Consider the following 25,629-nt stretch of genomic DNA (forward strand, 5'->3'; position numbering starts at 1 on the left):
GTCTCATTATGTTGCCCAGGCTTGTTGCAAACTCCTGGGCTCAATCAATCTTCCTGCCTTGACCTTCCAAAGTGCTGGGATTACAGGTGTGAGCCACCATGCCCAGCCACAAATTTCTTTTAATACGTAGCTTCTTCTCCATTATTATTCTCCACCTTGCAGTCTCTTGAGAAAACCAGGTTATTTGTCCTATAAAGTTTACCCAAGTTTGCTGAATGCATCTCTGTTACTTATTATGTTTTTCTCTTCTCTGTATTTCCTGGGAGTTGGATCTGGCCACAAGATCTCACTCAGATTGGATACTTCCCTTCTCCCCACTCAAAGACTGGTAGTGGGGGTGGTGGTCTTTCTCAGGATGCATGTACCCGCGAGTTATCTCTCTATAAGCAGCCATTTATAGCCATAATTGGCCTAAGTTCATTAATGTATTAGAGAATGCAGAATGGTCACAGTGTAATTCTTTCATTCATGAGGTAGAACTCATTAAAGAGTAACTTCCTATCAGCAACTATTTGGCTAGCCTGTGGTATCATTTGTAAAGGAAAAGTTGGATAAATGCTTGCTTTTTCCCTTTCACTTGCCTTTTTTTTTTTTTTTTTTTTTGAGTTGGAGTCTCACTTTGTCGCCCAGGCTGGAATGCAGTGGCATGCTCACAGCCACCGCAGACTCGGCCTGCTGGTCTCAGGTGATCCTTCTGCCTCAGCCTTCCAAGTAGCTGGAACTCCAGGCACGTGGCACCACACCTGGCTAATTTTTTGATTTATTGTAGAGATGCAGTTTCGCCAAGTTTCCCAGGCTAGTCTCAAACCATGGGCTCAGGTAGTCCTCTCACCTTGGCCTCCCAAGGTGTTGGGATTATAGGCGTGAGCCACCCACTATGCCCGGCCTACTTGCTGTTTTTGAAAACCATAAATTGGTTCCCCATCATCTTCTAGTGATGATTAATTCATTAAAAAATTATTACTTTATTGTAGCCGGATTGCGAGAAAGGGCACCAACACACAGAAAGGGTCCAATTATGAGTTCTTTATTGATGCTGGTGACCGAGAGCGGACTAGTGTCCAAAGAACTCTTGGCACCAAACAGAGTGAGTAGAAGGTATATAAAGGCAAAGATTACATAGGCTGTATAGTTTGATTTACATTTTCTTGTGGCAGAACAGTTAGTTGCAAAAGGGTACAGATAACTACAGAATGTGCAATTAGAGAGTTTCCAAGCACTGGGGGAAATAAGGGTATGGGTTTGTGCAGTGTGATTATGGGAAGGTTACATAAAAGGGTCATTTTGGGTTTAAGATGGAAGATCCATTACAAAGTGAAGTTACTTATGTCAAGCAAGTTACTACAGGCTATTATAGGTTTTGCAAAAGTTAACTCAGAATACACCAGAGATCTGAATGTAAGAGCAAATACCATAACACTTTTTTTTCCAGATGAATACACTTCCTTTATCGAGAGTGACAAACCAAAACAAAAAGAAAAAAACCCAAATATGTAAAAACTCAGTGTGCTAGAAATGCAAACTAAATTCTTTCAAATTCAAGCTCATTCTAGACCCTGGTCACGAACCCTAGTGAGCACCAAGTTAGGGAGATGGGGCAGGAGTGACTTTGAGGCCAAGAGAAAAGGGTAGACAGGGGATTCCCCCTAAGTCCCCTGGTGATCACTCCCCGGAAGTGGTATTTCCATGTTCCTATGACTGTGAAGATGCACCAGGTCCTGTCCTTTTGGTCTCACCCTACCTTTGGCCAGGACTTCAAAGGCCAGTCCCAAATGGTTCTACCCTCCCTTGCACCATCCTCACTTGTTCAGTCTTTTAGTATTGCTCTTTTCCTCCTCCTCCACATTCTCCGCTGAGATTTGTAGCAGGTTAGGGTACTGTATAAACTGCAGTGAGGCTGCGGGTCAGGGGAGGCGGGGTGGAGACAGGGTGAAGAGAGGAGAAGTGCTGTTCCAGGACCTCTCTCTTCATGGGATCCCAAACTGTACAACCAGCTCCTCTTTTGCTTCCACACAGAGAAAGTGCACTGTAGGCATAAGCAGCTATCCGGGAGACCTGCTGCAAGTCAAAGATGTTGGCCAGCACTTGCTGGAGCTGATTGGTGAGAGACGGTGGCTTCTTCCAATGGCTCAGCACAGCCAGGCAGGTGCTGTACTCCCTTGCCCGGTTCATGTACTCACGCTGCTCCATGCCCTAGGACAGTAGACACATCGATAATGTTGCTGGCTGTCTTGGCGGGGTTGGAGGAGAACAGAGCTTGCTCATTTGTGCAAGTGGAAAGCAGGCTGTGGTAGTTGGGTTCAGCTCCATTGAGGGTTTTGGTTGGGGACCTGCCAGGGTTCAGCAGCAGCTTCTGCTCCTCTCTGTCCTGGTCTGAGTCCTTGTTCTTGCTGCTGTAATAGCACCCCATGGCTGGGGTCGGGCTGGGTGCTGAGAAGGGACAACATCTGTCAGGAGCCCTTCCTGTCACATGACTGCTGGCTCCTCCTGCAGACAACTACCCACCCCCCCATCCATTTACCCTAACACTCTTAAGAAGAAGGCATAGGAGTAAATACTTATGATCTTGTGCTTAGGCAGTTGTTTCTTAGATATAATAGCAAAAGTACAAGCAATGAAAGAAAAAGTAGATCAGTTAGACTACATCAAGTGTAAGAACTTTTGTGCTGTGATATCATCAAGAAAGTAAAAAGACAGCCCACCGAATAGGAGGAAAGATACATGATTTATATATCTGATAAGGGACTTGTATCCAGAATATAAAGAACTCAATAATTTATTTCAAAAGATTAGAACTAGGCAAAGGGTTTGAATTGGCATTTCTCCAAAGAGATATACAAATGACCAATAAGAACATGAAAAGTTGTTCAACATCATTAGTCATTAGGGAAACGCAAATCAAAACCAAAGTGCAGTGCTATTTCACACCCTCTAGGATGGCTGTAATAAAAAAGATAATAACAAATGTGAGCAAGGATGTGAAGAAATTGGAATCCACATACACTGTTAGTGGGAATATCAAATGGTGTAACCATTTTGGAAAATAGTCTTGTCCTCCTCAAAAGAAACATAATTACCAGGCCAGGCATGGTAGCTAACGGCTATAATCCCAGCACTTTGGAGATGAGAGGATTTCCTGAGCCTGCGTGCTTAACTTGGTGAGATCGCGTATTTACAATAAATCAAAAAATTAGCCGGGCATGGTAGTCAGTGCCTGTAGTTCCAGCTACTTGGAAGGCTGAGGCAGAAGGATCACCTGAGCCCAGCTGGTCAGGGCTGTGGTGGCTGTCAGCATGCCACTGCACTCCAGCCTGGGCAACAGAGTGAGACTCCCAACTCAAAAAAAAAAAAAAAAGAAAGAAACATAGTCACCATATGACCTAACTGTTCTACTCCTAGGTATGTACCCAAAATAAATGAAAATAGGCTGAGCTTGGTAGTTTGTGACTATAACTCCAGTACTTTAGGAGCCCAAAGTGGGAGGATTGCCAGAACCCAAGAGTTCAATACCAGCCTGGACAACGTAGTGAGACTCCTGCCTCTGATAAAAAAAGAATAATTTTTAAAAATAGCTGGGCTTGGTGGCTTAGCCTGTTATCCCAGTACTTTGGGAGACCAAGGCGAGTAGATTGCCTGAGCCCGTGGGTTCAAGACCAGCCCGGGCAACTTGGCGATACCTTATCTCTACAATAAATCAAAAATTAACTGGGCGCGGTAGCACATACCTATGGTTCAGGCTACTTGGGAGGCTGAGGCAGAAGGATCACCGGAGCCCAGCAGGTCAACACTGGGGTGACTTTGAGTGTGCCAGTGCACTCCAGCCTGGGTGATGGAGTAAGACTCTGGCTCAAAAAAATTAAAAAATAAAAACATATATTCAAACAAAAACTTGTACAAGAATGTACATAGCATTATTCACAGTAGGCAGAAAATAGAAACAATCCACATATCAGCAGAGCAATAGATAAACAAATTGTGGTCCATTCATACAGTGGGATATTGTTCATAAGATGGAATGAGGTACTACCTCATGCTGCAGTGTGGATGTACCTCGAAAACCTTACTCTCATCAAATGCCTGCTGGGATTTAAATAGGGATTGCATTCAGTCTGTATCAGTTTAAGGAGTATTACTATGTTAACAATACTAAGTCTTCTGATCCACAATATGGATGTCTTGCCACCTTAGATCTTTAATTTCTTTCAAAAGTGTTTTGTGGTTTTTTAAATATAAGCTTTGTACCTCTTTTGTTAAATTTCTTTCTAAGTGTTTTATTTTACTTTTGATATTATTATGAATAGAATTATTTTCTTAATTTCAGTTTCAGATTGTTTGTGGCAAATGTATAGAAGTACTGTTTATTTTTGTACGCTAATCTGTGTTCTATACTCTTGCTGAAGTCGTTTTATCATTAATTGTAATAGTTTCTTAGTGGATTCCCCAGGACTTTGTACATACAGGATCATACTATCTGTGATTAGAGCTAGTTTTACTTCTTCCATTTCATTCTGGATGCCTTTTATTTTGTTGCCTAATTGGCTTGGCTAAGACCTCTAGTACCATGTTGACTAGGTGGGGTGAGAATACTTGTTCTTGTTTCTGGTCTTCGAGGAAAAGCTTTCAGCCGCTCACGTTGAACAGGATATTAGCTGGGGGTTTGTGTGTGTGCCTTTTATCAGACTGAGGCCATTCCCTTCCATGCCTAGTTTCTTAAGCATTTTTATCACTCAGAGGTTTTGAATTTTTCTTAAGTGCTTTTTCCACATCTAGGATGATCATGTGTTTTTGGTTTTTTTGATGGTTGTTTTTTTTTTTTTTTTTCGATTTATTCTAATGATATGCTTTGAGTTTTGTATGTTGAGCCAGCCTTCCATGCATGGTGAATCTTCTTGGTTGTGGTGCCTAATCCTTTCTGTGTGGTGCTGTGTTCAGTTTGCTAGTGTTTTGTCCACATTTTGTAGGGTCTTTTCTGGACTTCAGGTGTGGGCTTATGAGTAAGCAGCCTGTACTCTTGGCTTTGAAGAGAGTGTGGATGTCTTCTGAGCTCAGAATCCACTTCTTCAGATCCATCCTCCCCATTGGCCCCTCCGAGTCGAACTGGCACATCTGGGGTACCCAGGGTGGTACATGGTCCAGGATGTGGCACAATTTCCTTTACCCACTTTGAGGGTGAGACAACAACTCAGTCCCAGGCCCTTCTCTTTTACCTCTACTTCTGTGGGTTGCTGTTGATTGGGTCATTGTGGCATAGAGGAAGCAGCAGAGGCCAGGAATTGGTTCTGGGCCTTAGTTTCCAGTATCTGGAGAAGTTTGACCTTTGGGTAATCTTTGAGCTTGCAGGGAGAAATAACTAGATTATCTGTGGTATTTTTGGTGTTCTGTGTGGGGCTCTTAACCCAGTGTTAAGATAGAAGGCAGGGCAATTGTGAAGCTGGATAGGAGGAAATCAGTTATTTTCACTAATTCAGTGAAGTTTAACATTCCCTTCATTTATGAATGTAGGCAACAGATGTCTGTGTCACCAGGATAAGTCACAGGTGTCTTCATGACCTGTTGCAATTGTCATGTTACAGCGGTGATGACATAGTGATTATGTTCATCATCACTGCTGTATAATTAGATCTGCTACTGGATCTTGTTGAGTGCAGACATAAAGCAAATCATATATTGCTACATCAAAAATCTATTATTTTCATATTCTGATACTTATATTTAATTATACTTGCTTTCTTTTGTAGCCCTATGTATTGTATGCATTTAGGACATTATTCTGGCTGTTCTTCAGACTCTGGAGGTTCCTTTCCAAAGTGCTGATTTTGCTCATCCCCTTTAGGAAGGTAGGGCAGAGAAAAGAGGAGGAGGTGGGGAGGATCTTGGGGTACTGGTAAGAGGTATGGTGGCGGGAAGGGCAGCATGTGGCAAAACAATGTGGGAGGATCTGGGCCCAGAGACCTGGTTGCAGAAAGCCGAGAACAACAACAGCAGCAGCAGCCCTAACTGCACTGGTTCCCCGGAAGCACTCATCGGTGAGGTGGGTGCATATCCTCACAGACTTTGTTTTGTGCATAATGTAGCTATTTAAAAACACAGAAGGTTCTGTGTGCTGTTTGACAGCCTGAATTTTTAAATCATATATAGTGTACATCTTTTCATATGAAAACATTTTTTTATAACTTTTTAATAATGGCATTTAAAAAAGTAGAAATCACAAAAGTAGCACATGATTGTAGTAATGAACAGAACCACTGAATAAGTAAGTAAGGTAAGTAAGGTATTGAGTGACATCCCTGTCTGGCCAGCAGATGTGAACCCTGGTCACCATTGTTACTGTGCTGGTCTGTCCTCTAGGATCAGGTGCTAGAAAGGGAATTGCTGAGTTAGGAACAGGCCCATTCTTTATGACTTTCAATCTTGTTGGGAAATTGCTTCCCAGAAGTCACACTGTTCTACAGCCCCACCAGCCGTACTGCATCTCCCTCAGAGCCTTGCCAACACTGTACTTTTTGTTTGCCAGTTTGATAGGCTGTTGTGTTTTAGTGTGCCTTTCTTTAATTCTTGTGTGGTTGAAGGACTTTTTAGTGGCTTTTGATTTGGTTTTCTTTCTTTTCAGGGATCTCCTTGGTGTTCTTGGCAGCATCATTCAGGGTCTTGGCAGGACACAGATACAGCTATGAAGTCTTTACATGAAAGTCATTTACTGAAGGGACTGTTTACAGGGCTGAGTCCCTGTAGCAGAGGCTGTTAGCCTCAACCTGGCCTAGGGAGTGGGTGGGTGGGTCAACTCAGAACTGGCCTGTGGGCAAGGCAAGTGTGGATAGTGTCTGTGCAGTGACCCAGAGCCGTCCAGACCCTAGAGCAGTGGGAGCTGGGCTCACTTATGCCACAGTGCTGCTCTACCTGGGCTACACAGCAGCTGGTGAGCCCTCTTGGTCCTCTGGGTTGACACGGATGCCTATGGTGACAAGTGAGTCCATAGGTCTTGGTGCCTACAGTGTACAGGTGAACTTGGTGACTGGTGTCACTGAACTCCCAGACTGTATGTGACAGAGGAGGTTGTGCCAGCCTACAGCAGTTCATTGAGTGCCTGCACATGTCTGGGCATGTTTAGGAATCACAGGCCCAAGCAGTGAGCGAACCAGGACCCTTGGTACATCTCCCTGCTAGCAGTGCTGCCAGCAGGATGACAGGTGCACATGAGGAGCAGACTCTGCCATTGAGTGTCAGATGAGCACCTAGGGAGGACAGCATAGTGTTCCAGGAGTCAAGTGGGCCTTGCTGAGCAGGTGACCTCTTTCTGAGCCAACCCCAGGATGCCTTGGACATGTCTGGCTCCTGGAGGTATATGGTCCACTCCAGGTGACTGCCAAGAGCACCAGGCCACCCGTACAAACCACGTTGTCCCAGTGCTTGATACAAACTGTGCAGCCCCATGACTGTCACCGATCATGAGTCTGAGTGTGACCTTCTCTCTCCCTCTCCGCAGCCAGGGCCAATTCGTTTGTGGGAACAGCACAGTACGTTTCTCCAGAGCTGCTCACAGAGAAATCTGCCTGTAAAAGGTAACCTGCTTTTATCTGATCCATACTTCTCTTTTCTCTAATGTAGAAATTAATATTTGAAAGAGTGAATTTGGTGGCCTTTAAGTAGCTAAACACACTTGGAAAGAAATTAGCATTTTGCTAATTTTTGTATTTTTCCTTGTTTACACATGCATGCTGCTTTATTTTTTGTAGAGACTGGGCCTTGATATGTTGCCTAGGCTGATGCTTTTTGTGATGCTTTTTGGTTTCATATTTGATCTTGTTTCTTTAGGAAAAACTATTCCTTGGGGAAAGTGGCTGCCATGTGTGTGGAGTCCAGCACTCCTCAGTGTTGCCACCATTCAGGTGAAGGGCAGGGGAGCCTGGCCATAGGGCTGTGAGGCTTACACAGCTGTGCCGGGGGCAGGGCACTGCAGAGCATGGGGGAGGTCCCAGAGGGTGGCCAATGTGGAGGGACAGGAACAGAGCAGGTTTCTAGCAGGCCTGAGGGTCTTTGAGAAGCACAGTTGGGCCTTGGTGGTGTCCTCAGTAGTGAAAATTCGAAATGCAAGTGGTGCAGGGGAAGTATGACTGGCATGGGCCGAGGGTGGGGAGAATGGAGAAGGGCCACTGGGCAGTGGAGGGGAGGAAGTAGAGGGAACTGACAGCCAGGGTTGTGGCAAAGTCTAAGGTGCTGTCTTGGGTGGACATGAGGCAGGCGGAGACTGAGAAGTGGCAAAAGGATGTAGGGTTTCAAAATTTGGAGAGCAGTTCTGTGGGGGTGTGGCTTGGGTTCTTCCTGCCCAGGCTTATCAAATGCTGCTTAGTGCTGGATTTGGCTTCAACCTCTTGGTCTGCTGGTGCCCTCATGAGTTGACAGGACTACATGAGTCCTGCACCATCAGTGCCCTGTTCTGGCAGATTACAAGGGACTGCTTTCCTGGAGTGAAATGAGCAACCTTAAGAGAAAGAATGGATGAATGAGGCAGAGCGCAGTGGCTCACGCCTGTAATCCTAGCACTCTGGGATGCCAAGGCAGGAGGGTCACTTGAGGCTAGGAGTTCAAGATCAGCCTGGGCAGCATAACAAGAGCCTGTCTCTACCAAAAAAATAGCCAGGTATGGTGACATAGTTCCAGCTACTCAGGAGGCTAAGGCAGGAGGACTGCTTGAGCCCAGGAGTCCAAGGCTGCAGTGAGCTATGATTGCACCATTGTACTCCAGCCCTGGTGACAGCAGGACCTTGTCTCTTAAAAAAAAAAAAAAGCCGGGCCTGGTGGCTCACACCTATAATCTCAGCACTTTGGGAGGCCAAGGTGAGAGGATTGACTGAGCCCACGGGTTTGAGACCATCCTGAGCAACTTAGTGAGACCTCATCTCTACAATAAATTTTTTTAAATAGCCAGGCATGGTGGCATGTGCCTGTAGTTCCAGCTACTTGGAAGGCTGAGGCAGAAGGATCGCCTGAGCCCAGCAGGTGGAGGCTGCAGTGGCTGGAAGCGTGCCACTGCCCTCCAGCCTGGGTGACAGAGTGAGACTCCAACTAAAAAAAAAAGAATGAATGAATGTTTCTGAAGATGGCAGTTCTGTGTTTCTGAGCTTTAAAAAAAAACTATTTGTGAGGTGGAGCCATGGGGACAAACATGATGGCAGTATGCTCTGAAAAATTAAACTTGGGCATCTTCGCTTTAAAAAAAAACTATTTGTGAGGTGGAGCCATGGGAACAAACATGATGGCAGTATGCTCTGAAAAATTAAACTTGGGCATCTTCACCGTCTCCAGGCTTGTTAGTTTTGGGTTTTTTAACCTTATTCAATCAACATCTATTGAGTATAGTGACCTAGACTGTGAACTCTGGACCTGGCACTGTGGGAGAGGAGGGTCAGTGAGGGCAGAGCCAGGATATTGGATGAGGGGCAGCCCTCTGTGTCCCTGGTGGCTGAGGACACATGGGAAGCCTAGCTCTTATGTGCTGGACGTGACTTATGGAGATCTGGAAGTGTAGTATGTGGTTTTTTTTTTCCCAGTTGAAATCATTTTTATTTCATTTTAGATTCAGTGGATACACATGTGTGTTCGTGACATGGACATATTGTATAGTGGGAGGGATTGGGTCTCAGGGTCTCAGATAGTGACCATCAGGCCCTGTACATAGTTTCTGAACCTAACTCCCCTCCCTTCTCCCCTTATTGATGTCCCCGGTGTCTTTATTTCCATCTTTGTGACCATTTAGCTCCCATATATGAGTGAGAACACACGGTGTTTGGTTTTCTGTTTCTGAGTCAATTCACTTAGGATTATGATCTCTAGCTCCACCCATGTTGCTGCAGAGGACATGATTTCATTCTTTTCTATGACTGTGTGTGTTTCTTTTAAAATGGATAATTAAAACATGTATAAAGGAGGGGCATGGCCTTGGGCAGTGGAGTCCAGTGGAGGAGAAAGAAGCCTGTTTTGTGTCATCCTGGATGGTTTGGTTGGGCTTCTTGGTGTGCTTGAATCTGTACCTGTCCTCCTGAGTGCTGAGTTGGCCAGGGGAGAGCCTGCATTTTGGCTGAGCTGCACCTTTCTGCCCCAGACTTGGGCGAGCCCTCCAGCCCACCCTCCCCTTTCTTCCCCTTTCTTTCCCCTTCCCCCTTGTTCCTCCTGGACACTGACAGGAGGGTACTTTCCATCAGCTCTCACTGCTATCTTACTGGAACAGTGTTAGCCTCTTCTTTAACCCTCATCCTCTGCCCCGTCTGCAGCAGCATGGTGTCAGAAGTGAGCTCTGCTATGCTTCAAGATGAGATGGGCATGTGTGAACATTTTAAACTCCTGTTGGAAGTGGCAAAGCTTCGGGGCAGCTGAATAACATTGGTGCCTGCTGTGTGCAGACACCTTGGCCCAGGCCCCAGGGAGGCTTCTCCAGAGGGCATCACCTTCACATCTAACTGTTTCCTAAAGGACAGAAGTGCATTGGAGGCAACACTGGGGTGGTATAGACAGGCAGAATGGAAAATAAACTGTGCTTGTCACTTAAATTTACAAATGCCATTTCTTTTTCCCCACCTTAAAGTTCAGACCTTTGGGCTCTTGGATGCATAATATACCAGCTTGTGGCAGGACTTCCCCCGTTCCGTGCCGGGTAAGGAATGGTATTTCCTAGGCCTCTGGGCCTGCTGAAGTGCACCCTACTGGGACCCAAGGCTCCTCATGGGAGGTGGGAGGGCTGTGTCCATCCAGGAGAGGGACTTGGGTGGTGATGCAGGAGTGTGCCCGGCCAGGGGTCTGTCTGTGGCTCTATAAGATGGGGAGGTGGGGTGCAGTACTCACCCCTGTGTGTGAAGGTGGAGGAGCCCGCCTGGGATGACTTTGTTTTTTAATTTTACAGAAATGAATATCTTATATTTCAGAAGATCATTAAATTGGAATATGACTTTCCAGAAAAATTCTTCCCTAAGGCAAGAGATCTCGTGGAAAAACTTTTGGTAACTATCTTGAATTTTCCTTCTGGTAAGATGATCTGGCAGCCACTCCCTCTGAATGAAGGTTCAGAGGCACTTCCCTGGAGGCACATGTGTTTAAGAAAATGGTGTTTTTTGGGGGAGTTAATAGTGAGTGTAGATAATTATATCTCATCTCATTATAAGTCCTTTTTAATTTCTGAATGCCTTATTCTTGACAGGAGATTACTGTATTAGGAATAATAAAAATAAGACAGGAGATTATTGTATTATTTTGCTCATCAGCATTACATAGCATTTTATATCACTGATGCTGGAGTGACTGGGTTTATTACAGTGCTGTAGACCCTACTCAATGACATCTGTAAATGTCAGCTTCACAGTCTGCTACATGAAGATTTTAAGGATCAACCCAGGTAAAACAGCAAAGAGAAAGATTTACCTGGGGGAAGGTATATCTGTTTATATTCTAGACACTGAAGTGTCTTTGACCCTGGTATGCTTTTGACTCTAGGCTTTTTCCCTTACCTTGATTCTCTGGGAGCTAGATCAGTCCTGCTTTTTTTTTTTTTTTCCCTTCTTAAATGTAGGAGTCTCACTCCATTGCCCAGGCTGGAGTGCGGTGGCACCCTCACAGCCACTGCAGCCTCGACCAGCAGGATTCAAGTGAACCTTTCACCTCAGCCTTCCAAGTAGCTGGAACCACAGGCACATGCCACCACACCCAGCTAATTATGTATTTATTTTTATTATTATTATTTTTTTTTGAGTGAGAATCTCACTCTCTCGCCCAGGCTAGAGTACAGTGACACGCTCACGGCCACCCCAGTGTCGACCTACTGGGCTCCGATGATTCTTCCACTTCAGCCTTCCAAGTAGTCAAAACTACAGGTGCGTGCTACCACGCCCAGCTAATTTTTGATTTATTGTAAGAGACGAGGTCTCTCCAAGTTGCCCGCGGGCTCAGGCAATCCACTCGCCTTAGCCTCCCAAAGTGCTGGGATTACAGGTTGAACCACTGAGCCCAGCCTAATTTTTTGATTTACTGTAGAGACGGGATCTCACCAAGTTGCCCAGACTGATCTCAAACCCCTGGGCTTAGGCAGTCCTCTTGCCTCTGCCTCCCAAAGACCTGGGATTACAGGCTCGAGCTACCATGCCCAGCTAGTCCTGCTTCTTTCCGTGTAGGGCCCCAGGGTCGTTGGGTACCACCACAGCCTGCTCTTCCCACCTGTGTCTTTCTCCCTGGTGGGGGTGTAGGCTCGATCTTCTTGAGGGTATAATGGGCACAGCTCAGTCTCTGGAGGAGACAGCTCTGTAGCCTTTGAGAGAGATAGGGATCCTGTTACTTCATGTCTCCAAGAGTTTGCTGTCCCGACCTTTCGTTCTTTTTGTTGTTAAAGCTAATTAGTACATATTTTTGTTGTTTTAAGATTTTACTGTATATTTTTAAAGAATGCTTGCTGCTAGTCATTTATCTATCTATCTATCTATCTATCTATCTATCTATCTATCTATCTACTTATTTTTGAGTTGGAGTCTCACTCTGTCACCCAGGCTGGAGTGCAGTGGCACACTCATGGCCATCACGACCTTGACCTGCTGGGCTCAGGTGATCCTTCTGCCTCAGCCTTCCAGTCGTTTTACTTTGAGGATGAGATTCATTTTTTGCCTGTGTTGGGAAAAGGAACGGAGCCTTGAGAGCCGTCACAGGAATCCCAGAGCGTGCTTCGGTCATCCCTGGTCTTTGTGAGGGTGGGTGGGCTGGAGGGATGGGTCAGATGCCCCTCCTCTTTCTGAGAGATACTGAGAATTGAAAGGAATTACTCAAAATTAGGTTTTTTTAGTCAGAATTACATTTTAACCCCTACAGTGATTGTCTTGACTGTTATTTAAGGTCTTAGATGCCACAAAGCGGTTAGGCTGTGAAGAGATGGAAGGATATGAACCTCTGAAAGCTCATCCATTCTTTGAGTCCATCACGTGGGAGAATCTACATCAGCAGACACCCCCGAAGCTCACTGCTTACTTACCAGCGATGTCGGAAGATGACGAGGACTGCTATGGCAACGTAAGCCACTTGGGGCACCAGGGGTGGTCAGGCAGAGGTGCGTCCTGCCAGTTGTGCTTTACCAACTTGGCTCTGCATGGGGATTCATGCCCTGTGCCCCGTGTGTGATGTGTGGCTAAAAGGGGAAGATGTCTGAGTCACTGTGGTAGGCCTGTTGGTGGTTGAACACTTTGTTGCTGAGACCGTGGCCACTGAGGCCCTGGGTAGGCTAATTTCCTTTTCTCGTTTCATCAGCTGTGAGTCAAAGTGATTTTTCATCCAAAGGCTAGAGCTGGAGCAGGACATCGAGCACTTTGCATGTGTTCCCAGGCTCTTGGGCCAGGAGCCTCTGCTGGGTCTATTGGTATCTGCTTTGGCTTGGTGACTATGTAACTATGTGTCTGAGACATTCTGGAACACTGCTTTTTTTCCCAACAGAAACCCTGGGTGCTTTTTTTAGGCTTTTGGGACATGGCGTTTGGAGGAGTACAGTGGACACTGTCCGCTTCAATCTTAGTAGGAGCAGCAACTGCCCAGTGTAAGGGGTGTAGCACCCGGCCCTGGATGTCATGGGCACTGGCCCTCAAGCCCCTTGTCTCCTGAGACTTGACTGTAGCCACCAGGCCTTAAATATACCCCCTTTTTTTTTCTTAAATAGAGATGAGGTTTCACTCTGTTGCCTAGGCTATTCTCGAATTCCTGGGCTCGGGCAATTCTCCCTCCTCGTCTTCCAAAGTGCTGAGATTACAGTTGTGAACCATTGTACTTGGCCCTGTTTTTAAAACTTTTTTTTATTGTGGAGAGTGTGAACCATGTACAAGAGGGACAGGCGGTGTCATGAGTTACAGGGCACCATCACCCACTTTCAGTCTTGTTTCACCTGAGCTTCTTACCATCTCCACCATGTCCCCCTGATATTTAAGCATGGTTTTAACAGTTATTTATTTATTTATTTTAAAATTTTGAGTTGGAATGTCACTCTGTCACCCAGGCTGGAGTTCAGTGGCACACTCATGACCTCCATAGCCTCAACCTGCTGGGCTCACGCAATCCTTCAGCCTCAGCCTTCCAGGTAGCTGGAACTACCACAAGCTCAGCTAATTTTTTGACTTATTGTAGAGACAAGGTCTTGCCACGTTGCCCAGGCTGGCCTCAAACCCCTGGGTTCAGGCAGTCCTCTTGCTTCTGCCTCCCAAAGTTCTGGGTTTAAAGGCATGAGTTATTGCACACCTGGTGATTTTAACATTTTTATCACTGATATTCATTTTTCTGGTGTGAATTGTCACCCTGGCTTAGTTTAACCAATTACTGTGTGTGGATTTCTACTTTTGTTGACAAAGGAATTCTAGATTTTATATAAAGCTAAAATGAACTTCCTACTGGTATCACCTCCTGAGGATCAGATGTTCCCTATGTCTCCTGCCTACTGTACAATCCCCTACTTTGTCCTCAAGTCCCCTTTGTGCCCAAACTTGTAGGGAACCAGTCTTGGTGAGCAGTCAGTGCTGACCTCCATGGTCTCCCGTGGCTTTTGCAGTGTGCAGACTGTAGAGGACTCAGCCCTGGGGGCCAAGAGCCCTCACGTCCCACCTTGTATGCCACCCCAGGTGCTCCTGGATGACATTCTTAGGTCACAGCTGGCAAGAGCTGCAGTGCCCTCCCTGCTTGGTTTGCAGTGCCTGCAGAAGTTGTGCCTGGGACTGGCAGGGGCAGTTTAGTCTGTGGGCTTTTTACCCTGTTCCTCATCACTCCTAGAGAGGTAGCTAAACTCTGAAGGAGCCCCATAGACTCCAGGTATCTCCAGTCTTAGTACCCAGGACCTCCTCTTGGCGTAGGTGTGAGTGTGTGTGTGTGCCTGTGTGTGCATGTGTGTACACCTGTGTCTCTGCAGCCTGCTTTGTCTGCACCTCTTGAGCACTCTGGGCTCTTGCTACAATAAGCTCTGGCTGCTGTCTGCAGGCAGGCTCTGTGTGCTAGCAGCTGACTGCTAGGTGGCTCATCTCCAGCTTTTCAATGTGTTTTGAAAGTCTTGGAGTGTGTCCAGGTGGAGAACTCCCAGAGCAAACCCACATTCGGATGGCTAATGAGTTGGAAAAGACACTGACCTGGAAAGGTGTCAAGAAAGCCTACTGGGCAGCGCTGCCTCCCTGTGGGGCAGGTGTGGGCAGTACTTCCTGGAGGGAGTGGCTTCATCCTAGAGGCTCTGAGAAGCTGACTCCTCTTTAGCAGGAAGGGGCTTCTGCCCCAGGGGAGAAGTTGACAGCAGTCATTTACTCCTGTTTAGATGTGAGGAGAGCAGGCACTTTATTTGCTCTTGCGACCGATAGTGATGCTTGTCTTTGGACTCAGCAATGCTGGAGCTGGGCGAGCTGAGTGAGGCAGGCACTCTTTGGAGGAAGGGTCCATGCAGGCCAGCAGAGGTGGGCAGTTGCACTCTACCCACCAGCAGGTACCTTGCTCCAGTCCGGGGGGCCCCTTTGTCCTTTCCAGACTTGGTCTGCACTGGGTGCTGCTGAGGGGAGGAGGGTGGAGCATAGGGCAGAGTATCTGGAGCTTTTCGTGGGGGGCCATACACTGACGCCTCAAGAGGGAGGAGTGGCCAAGAAGGCGGTGCTTGTGGCAGTCAGCGAGCAGCCGTCACAGAAGGTAGCACTGTGTTGCAGACATAGAAGGCTGGTTGTGAGTTGAGTGTTGGCCAGCAGGGTGTGAGCTTGGGCCAGTTTTTTTTTTTTAAGTCAGAGTTTATTAGAAGATAGGAAAGCTCACAGCAGTGAGAGGGGATCCAAAAGTGAGTTGCCCTTGGGCCAGTTTTTGAGCCTCAGTTTTCCCATGTCAGAAATGAGGACGATGGTAACGGTTGCCATGGTGTGACCCTGGATATCTCTGTAAAACATTGTAAACATTGTGGGTACCTCTGTAATTACTGAGACACCATACTGAGGCAGCATTGTGTGTGAGCCTTGAGAGGAGACACAGAAAATGCACCAGGGACTCTGCTGGAATCACTCCCAACTGCCAAACAACAGGGCAGGGCTGGGGCTGCTGTCTGGGCCTGCTGTGTGGCTGCAGGAGGGTGAGCACACAGGGGAACATGCTCATCTTACATGTGCAGAGGAGGCTAGGACTGTAGATTGCTTGCCCTCTGTGGGTGTAGCCAAAGTCCTTCTTCTGGAGACCCAGGGATCTTGAAAGGACATGCTACACTGATCTCAGCTGTTGCTGGTGGTATCTTTTTTTCCTCCCTTGTCCTTGACTTCAGAGGGCTCATGTGGGGCCTGCAGCTTGGGAGGATGACTGTCTGAGATGGCCATAACTGACCAACTCTGCTGGGGTTCTCCGGCCCCGTCAGTGGCTTCAGGAGTGTGTTAGTATGCAGGCTCTGCCCATTCGGCACATTTGTGAGTAATTCACTGTTTAGTTTTTGCTAGAATAACGTGTAGCTTTATCTCTATTAAGTTCAGTTAATCTTAGCTGAGATTAAAAGGAAATTTTTTAAATTTTAAATTGAATGCGGTTAGTCAAATCAAAATATCTAGTGCCTACCACAGATTCAGACAGGTAAGACACCAGAACCAAAAGAGGAGGGCACCCAGCCCAGCCTGAGTGTGGCAGAGCATGCCACCAAGCCTTCTTGGGAAGGAGGATCCTCTGGTGCATTCCCTTCCCAGCAGGCATCACAGTCCCTCACCTTCAAGGGGCAATACTGAGACTTGAAGAGATAGCTACTCATAGGTTGTTGCCCTGTCGATACTGTGTAGGGTAAGGGTTTCAGGTCCCCCATTGCTGGAGATGAAGATTGAGGTTTAGCCCTTCTCTGGCCCCTGTTCCCATCAGAAGAGGGGCCCATCAGAAGAGGGGCCCATCCAGGCAAGAACCAGCTGGGCCTTGGTTTTAGTGGCTGGATGTCCAGTGGAAGAGAATCAGAGCTGCCCACACTTGCCAGAAGAAGCAGTGGACCTTGTGCTGTGGCATGTGTGAGCTCACTGGGTGTGAGGGCAGCAGTGCCAGGAAGTGGGTGTGGGTCTTTGGACCACAGACACAGCAAGCTAAGGTACACATTTCACTTTTCCTTTTTCTCTGCAGTACGACAATCTCCTGAGCCAGTTTGGCTGTATGCAGGTGTCATCCTCCTCCTCCTCCCACTCCTTCTCTGCCTCGGACACAGGCCTGCCCCAGAGATCAGGCAGCAACATAGAGCAGTACATCCATGATTTGGACACTAATTCTTTTGAACTGGACTTACAATTTTCCGAAGATGAGAAGAGGTTATTATTGGAGAAACAGGCTGGTGGAAATCCTTGGTAAGACTTTACAGACATAAGGATACTCTTGGAAATGCAGTGTGAACATGTGGGGATGGGAGCCGCTCTGAGCACCTATGGGGGGGCGTATTGGCCTTATCGCTGCCTCCCATGGCTGCCTTGGACACTCGGCAAAGGAGGACCCTCAAGGCACAGCTGGAAGTGGGTGTTTAGGAGGCAGCTGACCTGGGGGATGAGTGGGTTTGCGACATCTGGTGCTCTGGTGGGCAAGGTGTGGATGGCTTCCCTGCTCTGCCAGGCATGTGGACCTTCTGAATGTGGATGTGGATTCACTGTGATCTGAATAACTGTTGCCCTACGCTGAGATGTAGGGTGTCTGTGAGGTCTTGCTGTTGTGGTTCATCTGGTGCCATAGCTTTTCCCAGGTTCTAGGGTGGCATGTGTTCTATTCTGAGGGCTTGCATGTTTTCAAAAGGCCAGTGAGTTGTACCAGTGGCACCAGGAACTTGCGTTTCCAGTGGTCTTTCCTGCCTGTGAGTTTTACAATGCACTAAAAGTGGGCTTGTGTGAATTTTTATTCATTTTTTCTTATTGAGTAGATGTCTATATTCATGGCTATTTGTGTTTATTTTTTGTGAGGTACTTTGTGTCCTGTGACTATTTTTTGTTGAATGTTTTACATCTTTTTAAAATTGATTTTTAAGAGCCACATATTTAAAGAATATTTGTCATTGTAAGTTTTGTAAGCATTTTTCTTCAGTTTGTCTGTTGCTGCTGTGGTTTTGTATGGAAGTTGCAAATTCTTACAAAGTCCATCCTGTCACTATTTTTATTTTATGGTTTCCATCTTAGTCTGTTGAGAAGGACTTCCCTACTGTAATATTTTAAGCTGCATTTTCTTCAAGCATGTTAATGCTTTTACATTCTGCGTAAGAGGAGCCCAAGGCAGTGGGAAGGGAGCCTCACAGGAAGGTGTGATGGGATGGAAGGACAAGGCAGGGGAGGATTTGCGGGCCTGATCAGGCAGGAGAGAGGACATGTGTGACTCCGGAGACTTGAGAGAGAGCTGCTCCCCACACCATGTGGGTAAGACTAGGGCTCTGTACATCAGCAATTCTTGTCTCTAGAAAAACAGTATAAGGCTGGGCCTAGTGGCTCAAGCCTGTAATCCCAGCACTTTGGGAGGCTGAGGTGAGAGGCTTGCCTGAGCTCATGGATTTGAGACCAGCCTGGGCAACTTGGTGAGACCTCGTCTCTACAATAAATAAAAAAATTACCCAGGCATAGTAGCGCATGCTTGTAGTTCCAGCTACTTAGAAGGCTTGAGCGGAAGGATCACCTGAGCCCAGCAGGTCAAGGCTGCAGTAGCTGTGCATGTGCCACTGCATTCCAACCTGCGCAACAGAGTGAGACTCCAATTCGATAAAAAGAAAATGTTGGCCAATAAAAAGAGTCTATAGCCCGCCTGGCTCGGTGGCCCAACCTGTAATCCCACGCTTTGGGAGGCCAAGGTGAGTGAATTGCCTGAGTCCATGGGTTTGAGACCTGCCTGGGCAACTTGGCGAGACCTCATCTCTACAATAAATCAAAAAAATTAGCCGGGCGTGGTAGTGCGCGCTTGTAGTTCTGGCTGCTTGGAAGGTTGAGGCGGAAGGATCGCCGGAGCCCAGCAGGTTGAGGCTGCGGTGGCCGGGAGTGGCCACTGCACTCCAGCCTGGGCGACTCAAAAAAAAGAGAGTCTACAGCCGTAGGAAGTTCAAACTTGCCCTTTAACTCATGCTCTCCTAAAGTGTAATTGCTGGGGATATTAATACGTACTGAGTAGGAGAAAAGGACTTTTGAGTGGAACAGTCTGAGCAGTGCTGGGCCACATGGCTCCGAACAGGTGTGTGCCAGGCCTTGCGGGAGCTTCCTGGGCTTGTGTGTGCTGGCATCTCCAAGAAGGGCCTGCTGTGTCCTGCCCATGGGCTCAGCCAGGAACACTTTCTCAGCCAAGAAGCTCTGTCTGCAGGTGTGTGTGCATTTCAGCTCCTTGATGACTCCCAGAAGGCCTCCGTGCCTCTCTGCCCGAGGCTGTTGTTAGAGGGCCTTAGGGTCCACCATGGCATCTCAGCCTGGTGTTGGGCAGGCAGTGGAGCACCAGGTAGTGGGTTAGGATTCATGTCCTCCTGCCTGCTTCCTTTGTATTCGGGGCTTTCTTCCCTTTTCCTCCAGGTTTCAGACCCATTTTGAAAATTGATGAGTACCAAAAGCTTGTGGGATCTCTTATCTGGCCAGTGGGAGGTCCTTCAAACACTCTGCTCTTTAAAACAATGGTTCTCAGTGTGCGGCCATGGAGTCCCTGAGTTAGGACGGTTTTTTTATAATACTTAGATGATATTTGCTTTTTTCACTTTCATTCTCTGCAAGTATTCAGTGGAGATTTCCAGCAGCTTCCTGCTGTAAGATGGACATTGTCATTTTGATGGCCAATGGAATGTGTATGCTTTTGTCTTTTCTTGTAGAGTAGTAGGTTTTTGGTATGAATATGTGCATTTCTAGAGATTAAGTTCTCAGTATTTCTGCTGAGCTTGTAGTGGCTCTTCAGTTATGCCTGCTGTAATCTCTGTAACTTTTTATCATCAGTTAAATGATTACTTTGAAATCTTAAGTTTTCCTTGTGCCTAAATAGAAGAAGTACAACAAGGAATATAGTTCAGCTACTTGGAAGGCTGAAGTGGAAGGATTGCCTCACCCCAGCAGGTCGAGGTTGTGATGGCTGTGAGTGTGCCACTGCACTTTAGTCTGGGCACAGTGAGACTCCCAACTCCAAACAAACAAACAAACAACAAAAAAACCCAACAAGAGACTGGGCGTGGTGGCTCAAGCCTTGTAATCCCAGCATTTTGGGAGGCTGAGGTGAGAGGATTGCCTGAGCTCAGGGGTTTGAGCCCAGCCTGGGCAGCTTGGTGAGACCTCGTCTCTACAATAAATCAAAAAATAAGCTGGGTGTGGTAGCACACGCCTATAGTTCCAGCCACTTGGAAGGCTAAGGCGAAGGATCGCCTGGGTACTCCAGCCTGGGCAACAGAGTGAGACTCCGACTCAAAAACAACAGCAACAACAACAAAAAAACCCAACAAGAAATAAGTATACTTTATTGACTTATTTTGCAAAAATACTAAAAGGTATCTGAAAAACTTTTATAAGTTTTATCTGAAATGGCTACTTTAGATTTTAATATTTTATTATAAAATAAAGTCTATAATACATTTTTCATATATAAATATGGGTCATTGATAAAGGAAGAAGGTGCATCTTCCCAGCCCACAGAGGTACCATTTTAGTCTATAGATGCTGAAGGAAGCAGCTGACTTGTCAAGCAGTTTTCGGGAGGAAGAGCTGCTCAGAGACACTGGGGAAAGCTGAAACTCTGAAATGAAAATAGGACAGAAGCTATCTTTCCCCAGGCTGTGTAGACCTTAAGTCTTTGCCTGCTTGTGTCTGTGAACTGGCATCTTCACCTCATATTACAGTGCCAGTTAAGTTGCGATGTCATTTTGAACCAATCATTCAGAGTTTCAAAGATAAAAGAATGTTTTTAATTTAAAAGGAATATTGTACACATAAAAAGAACTCTGTTTGTTTATTTATTTATGAATGAAATGGGGCCTCGCTGTTTTGTCCAGGCTGGTCTTGTATTCTTGGCCTCAAGTGATCCTCCAGCTTTGATCTCTCTGGTAGCTGGGTTTACAGGCGTGAGCCACTGTGCCCAGCAAAAGGAACATTTTAAATGTATGTGTGATGAGCTCTTTAAAAGCCAAACATTGTTTGCTACAACTTTTCAGACGAGAAATTAAAGAGTCACTGAAGCTCTTACAAGTTGTGTTGTGGAGGCTGGAGAGGCCACACCATAGTGGGACACAAAAGCCCCTGGCCATGACACTGCCTCATGCTTGGACATTCCAGCACTGCCACGGTCCACAGTGTTTAGAAACTTGCTGGATTCAAGACGCAACTGCAGATTCCTCTTTGGAGGGAGTGAATATCTATGCTGCTGAGTCGTGCTTTTGCCTCATGAATGATGACTGCAGGCAGGACTGGACTTGTTGCTTGACTTCATTCCCCACTTCTGATCAAAGATGTTCTTTTACCTGAGTGTTTGGCAGTAAGCACAGATGGTGCTTAAGTCAAGGTGTGGAGTACTTGTTTGAATCTCGTGATTTGTTCTGGAACAGATGTGTTCTCATTTGCACTGATGGTGCAGAAGCCGTGGTGGGTAGAACTCCTGGCTTCTGAGTACACCTGGAGGCTAAGGCACCAAGCAGTGCTGGATGGCATCACGTTTTCACAGCCACTTGTTTGAAAGAAGAGAGAAGGAAAGAAGCCAGTTTCACTTCTGAGCATTTGTTAAAAATTACGAATTTTATTAGTGCTCTTTAGGATGAAATGGGAAGTATGCAGAAAGCACTTTTACTGAAAACTCAAGCATGGCAGCTGTCTCGAGGAGGAGTGCTTGTGTGACTGTTGGTGTGCACTCTCTGTGTGGGGCACCATCCTTACTGGGAAGTCTGGCTGACAGGTAAACCCGCAGTTATGCACACTGGACTGTTTGGCCAACATTTTTCTTTTTTTCTTTTTTTTTTTGAGTCAGAATCTCACTCTATAGCCCATGCTGGAATGCAGTGGCATGCTTATGGCTACAGCAGCCTTGACCTGTTGGGCTCAGATGAGTCTTCTGCCTCAACCTTCCAAATAGCTGGGACTACAGGTATGCACCACTACACCTGGTTGATATTTTGATTTGTTGTAGAGACAAAGTCTCACCAAGTTGCCCAGGCTGGTCTCAAACCCCTGGGCTCGGTCAGTCTTCTTGTCTCTGCCTCCCAAAGTGCTAGGATTACAGGCGTGAACCACTGCATCTGACTGGACAACATTTTTCTTGATAATAAGTGCAATGAGCCTGTCACTTCAAGGAAAGCAACTTGCCCTAATTTATACCAGTGATAAAGTTGAAAACTTCAAGTTAAAGCTAGAATTTTGGAAAAGTTTATTTGTCATTGTGAACTTGACACCTTCTAATACTTAAAGACATTTTTGAGGACATACTTAGTGGTATTAATGACTTCATCTGTTGAATGAAATGGGGCCTCGCTGTTTTGTCCAGGCTGGTCTTGTATTCTTGGCCTCAAGAATTTGGAAGCTTTACATAACTTAGCAAACCAATATTTTCCAGATGACCAATGTGTGGCAATATAAAATCATGTAAGGGTAAAAGATCCATTCAAGGTGTAAGATAGATCAATGGATTTTAATGTCACAGTCTATGAAAAATTCATTGTTATGAACTCAGATTTCATATTACAACTAACCTTTAAGAAACTACCACTGTTGAGTTGTGGTGTAGTAGCAAAGAAGAAATATCTAAACAGGCTATTAGAATACTTCTCTCTTTTCCAAATATTTATCTGAATAAGGCTGGCTGTTTTTCCTGTCCTTTCACCTAAACATATCACAGCAGGGCAAAGGCACAGATGGCTGGGAGAGTCCAGCTGTCTTCTCAAAAGCCAAACACTAGAGAGACTGGCAAAATGTATGGCAGTGCTACTCTTCTCCTTAATTATTTTGTTTTGGAAAACAGTTATTTTTAAAATAAATTATGCTGGTAGTTGTGGCTATAATCCCAGCAATTTGGGAGGCCAAGGCAGGAGGATCGCTTGAGCCCAGGAGTTCAAGACCAGTTTGGACAACATGGTGAGACCTCGTCTGCACAAAGAAAGAAAATCAAAAATTTTCCAGGCATGGTGGCACAGGTACTTGAGAGGCTGAGGTAGAAGGATCACCTAAGCTCAGAAGGTTGAGGCTGTGGTGAGCCATGATCATGCCACTGTACTCCAGATTGGGTGACAGAGTGAGACCCCAACTCAAAACAAAAAAATAATAGGTTTTTTATATTAATATGTAATGGTCTTTATAGACTTGTAATGAATTAAGTGAGAATTTGAAGATGTTTGTTTTTGAGTCGGGATCTCACTTGGTCACCTAGGCTGTTGTGCAGTAGCATGATCATGGCTCACCGCAGCCTCGACCCCCTGGGCTCGGACGATCCTTTCATCCCAGCCTCCCGAGTAGCTAGGACTACAGATGCATGCCGCCACGTGATGTCTCAGTTTTAATATCCCAAACAGTACATATTAAGCAATATAAAACTTAGGGTCCTTCACAAAGTGTATGAGCATAAGTGGCTGCTGTGGTCTGAAGACTGGAGAGCTGGCCAGAACAAAGCAGGGGCCTGTCAGCCGCCACCACAGGGTCCTCCCTCACCCCGGAGCCAGCTGTGTCTGGAGAGCCTCCTGAGGTGGCAGAAAAGCCACAGCTGAGCTCCAGCAGCCTTGTTGGGGCTCGGGGGCGGTTGGGAGGGATGCTGTGGGCTTGGATTCTTAAAAATGGTCTCTTTGGGGTCTTATTGGGGTGGGTGAAGGGTGGCAGGGAGGAGGCAGGACCCCCAGCTTTGGAATCCGAAAAGAGGATTTTATGAATGATGTGGGTGATTTCCTCAGCCCTTGAGTCCTCATCTGTGAGGAGGTGGGAGAGATGTCATTGTCTAAGATGCTGTGTGTGAGAGGGAGGCTGAGTATTTAGTCATGGCTCCAACTTAGGTTTATTCTTGGCTCTAAATCCCACCTGCCAGAGAGAAACAGGGTCTTAGGGCTGGGGTTTTCTTCAGGAGAGTGGGGGTTGACTTTTTGAAGTAAAAAATCAAGATAATTCTTTTAAGTACTTCAACTCTTCAAAGTTGATAACTTGTAATCTGTTGTAAGCTAACTGGCTAACTAACTAGACGATGGACTCTGTTTATGCTCATAATGGAAGCTTAATTGACTTGTCTCTGCCCATGCCCTCTGTTCTAATTCCTGGCCACAGCAGAATGGGTCCTTTTCACCTGCGGGCTATGCTGGCAAAGGTGGGGGCAGCGCCTGACTGAGCGAGCAAGTGGAGGACCTGGTGCCGGTCAGTGGGGTCCTTGCCTGCTCCTCTGTGGTCCTGGGATGTTCTGTCACTGAACTGCTGATAGGCCGTCAGTGTCAATGGTACGAAGAATAGTGCTGTGAGCTTCTCTGCTCCTCATCTTTGTTTCTTTTCTTTGTCAGGATGAATTTCTGGAAGCGAGCTTAGTTCTCAGTGCATATTTCCAAGTTGCTTTGTCAGTGAGTCCTCATCTTGGGCTTTCGGTGCAGACTAGAACACACTCCTGCAGTGTCCACACCCGCACCCCAGGGAACCCATGGGAGCTGTGAAGAGTGGGGCACAATTCAGTTTCTTTTTTTTTTTTTTTTTTTGGAGTTGGAGTCTCACTCTGTTGCCCAGACTGGAGTGCAGTGGCCGCTCCCGGCCACCGCAGCCTCGAACCTGCCGGGCTCCAGTGATCCTTCTGCCTCAGCCTTTCAATTAGCCAGAATTACAGGCATGCGCTACCACGCCCAGCTGATTTTTTGTTTATTTATTGGAGAGATGAGGTCTCGCTGCCTAGGCGGGTCTCGAACCCGCGGGCTCAGGCAATCCACTCACCTCAGCCTCCCAAAGGCACGGGATTACAGGCTGAGCCACTGAGCCTGGCTGATTCAGTTTCTTTACGTAGGGCCATTGAGACTGTTTTGTGTCAACTAATTCCTCTTTAGGATTTCCAGTTTGTGTCCTTTGTTCAGCTTTCCGTTGAGTTTCAGGCCTTCCACAGCACTTCATGGTTGCTCTGCGGAGTGCAGGTGCTGGCCCTTGGTGGCCGTGCCAGCTGGAGACCCTTCCCCATGTCAGCTTGTTATCATGGGCTTTTGTGTGCCTGGAGTTGTGTCCAGTGCTCAGCGTTGGGTGACTTCTTGTGCTTTCATCTTGAGGGATACACCGACATCTGTTTCTCTAGTTCTTCTCTGGTTGGAGTTGATGTTTGAATGGCCTCTCCCATCAACTTTCATGGCACTTACTCCGGTATGGGATGAGCGCTGAGGATGGAAACACTGTGAGGCCACCTCTCTCCTTCTTTCTTGCTGCATGTTGGGCTTCCCCGGTAATGCAGAATTCAGGGCCCTGAGGTTACTGGCCTGTGAGAGCTCTGATCACCCTGGGCTCAGAGTGACCTTTGGCCCCCCACAGTGAGTCTCTAATATAATATAATTAGTAAGTCTACCCTTGATTGTTCTTGCTGATCTTTACTTGATAGTAAGTGCTTCTGGGATAGGCTTACTTCTGGAGTGACCTGTCTTTTTTTTTTTTTAATTTATCAATATTTTTTATTTTGATATTGTAGGGTACAGTTAAGGGTTAGGTATACAAATATGCTTCATTCAGGCCCCCTTGTTGATAACAGGTGTCTCCC

General features: G+C 46.5%; 1 protein-coding gene and 1 pseudogene across 2 annotated transcripts in view; one reads left to right on the top strand and one right to left on the bottom strand.

The window, feature by feature from the left end:
• PDPK1 (3-phosphoinositide dependent protein kinase 1) overlaps positions 1-25,629 on the top strand; it is an 82,562-nt gene that overhangs the window by 51,799 nt on the left and 5,134 nt on the right. For both annotated transcript variants that reach the window (XM_021715121.1, XM_008063243.1), the window contains 5 exons: positions 7,484-7,559; positions 10,580-10,648; positions 10,895-10,991; positions 12,865-13,038; positions 17,101-17,318. In XM_021715121.1, the coding sequence (XP_021570796.1) occupies positions 7,484-7,559; positions 10,580-10,648; positions 10,895-10,991; positions 12,865-13,038; positions 17,101-17,318 (634 nt within the window). The remainder of the gene's footprint in view (positions 1-7,483; positions 7,560-10,579; positions 10,649-10,894; positions 10,992-12,864; positions 13,039-17,100; positions 17,319-25,629) is intronic.
• LOC103265583 lies at positions 1,968-2,410 on the bottom strand (annotated as a pseudogene).

This window comes from Carlito syrichta, unplaced genomic scaffold, assembly GCF_000164805.1.
Source record: "Carlito syrichta isolate Samal-C Ts95f unplaced genomic scaffold, Tarsius_syrichta-2.0.1 Scaffold306686, whole genome shotgun sequence".
NCBI lineage: Eukaryota > Metazoa > Chordata > Mammalia > Primates > Tarsiidae > Carlito > Carlito syrichta.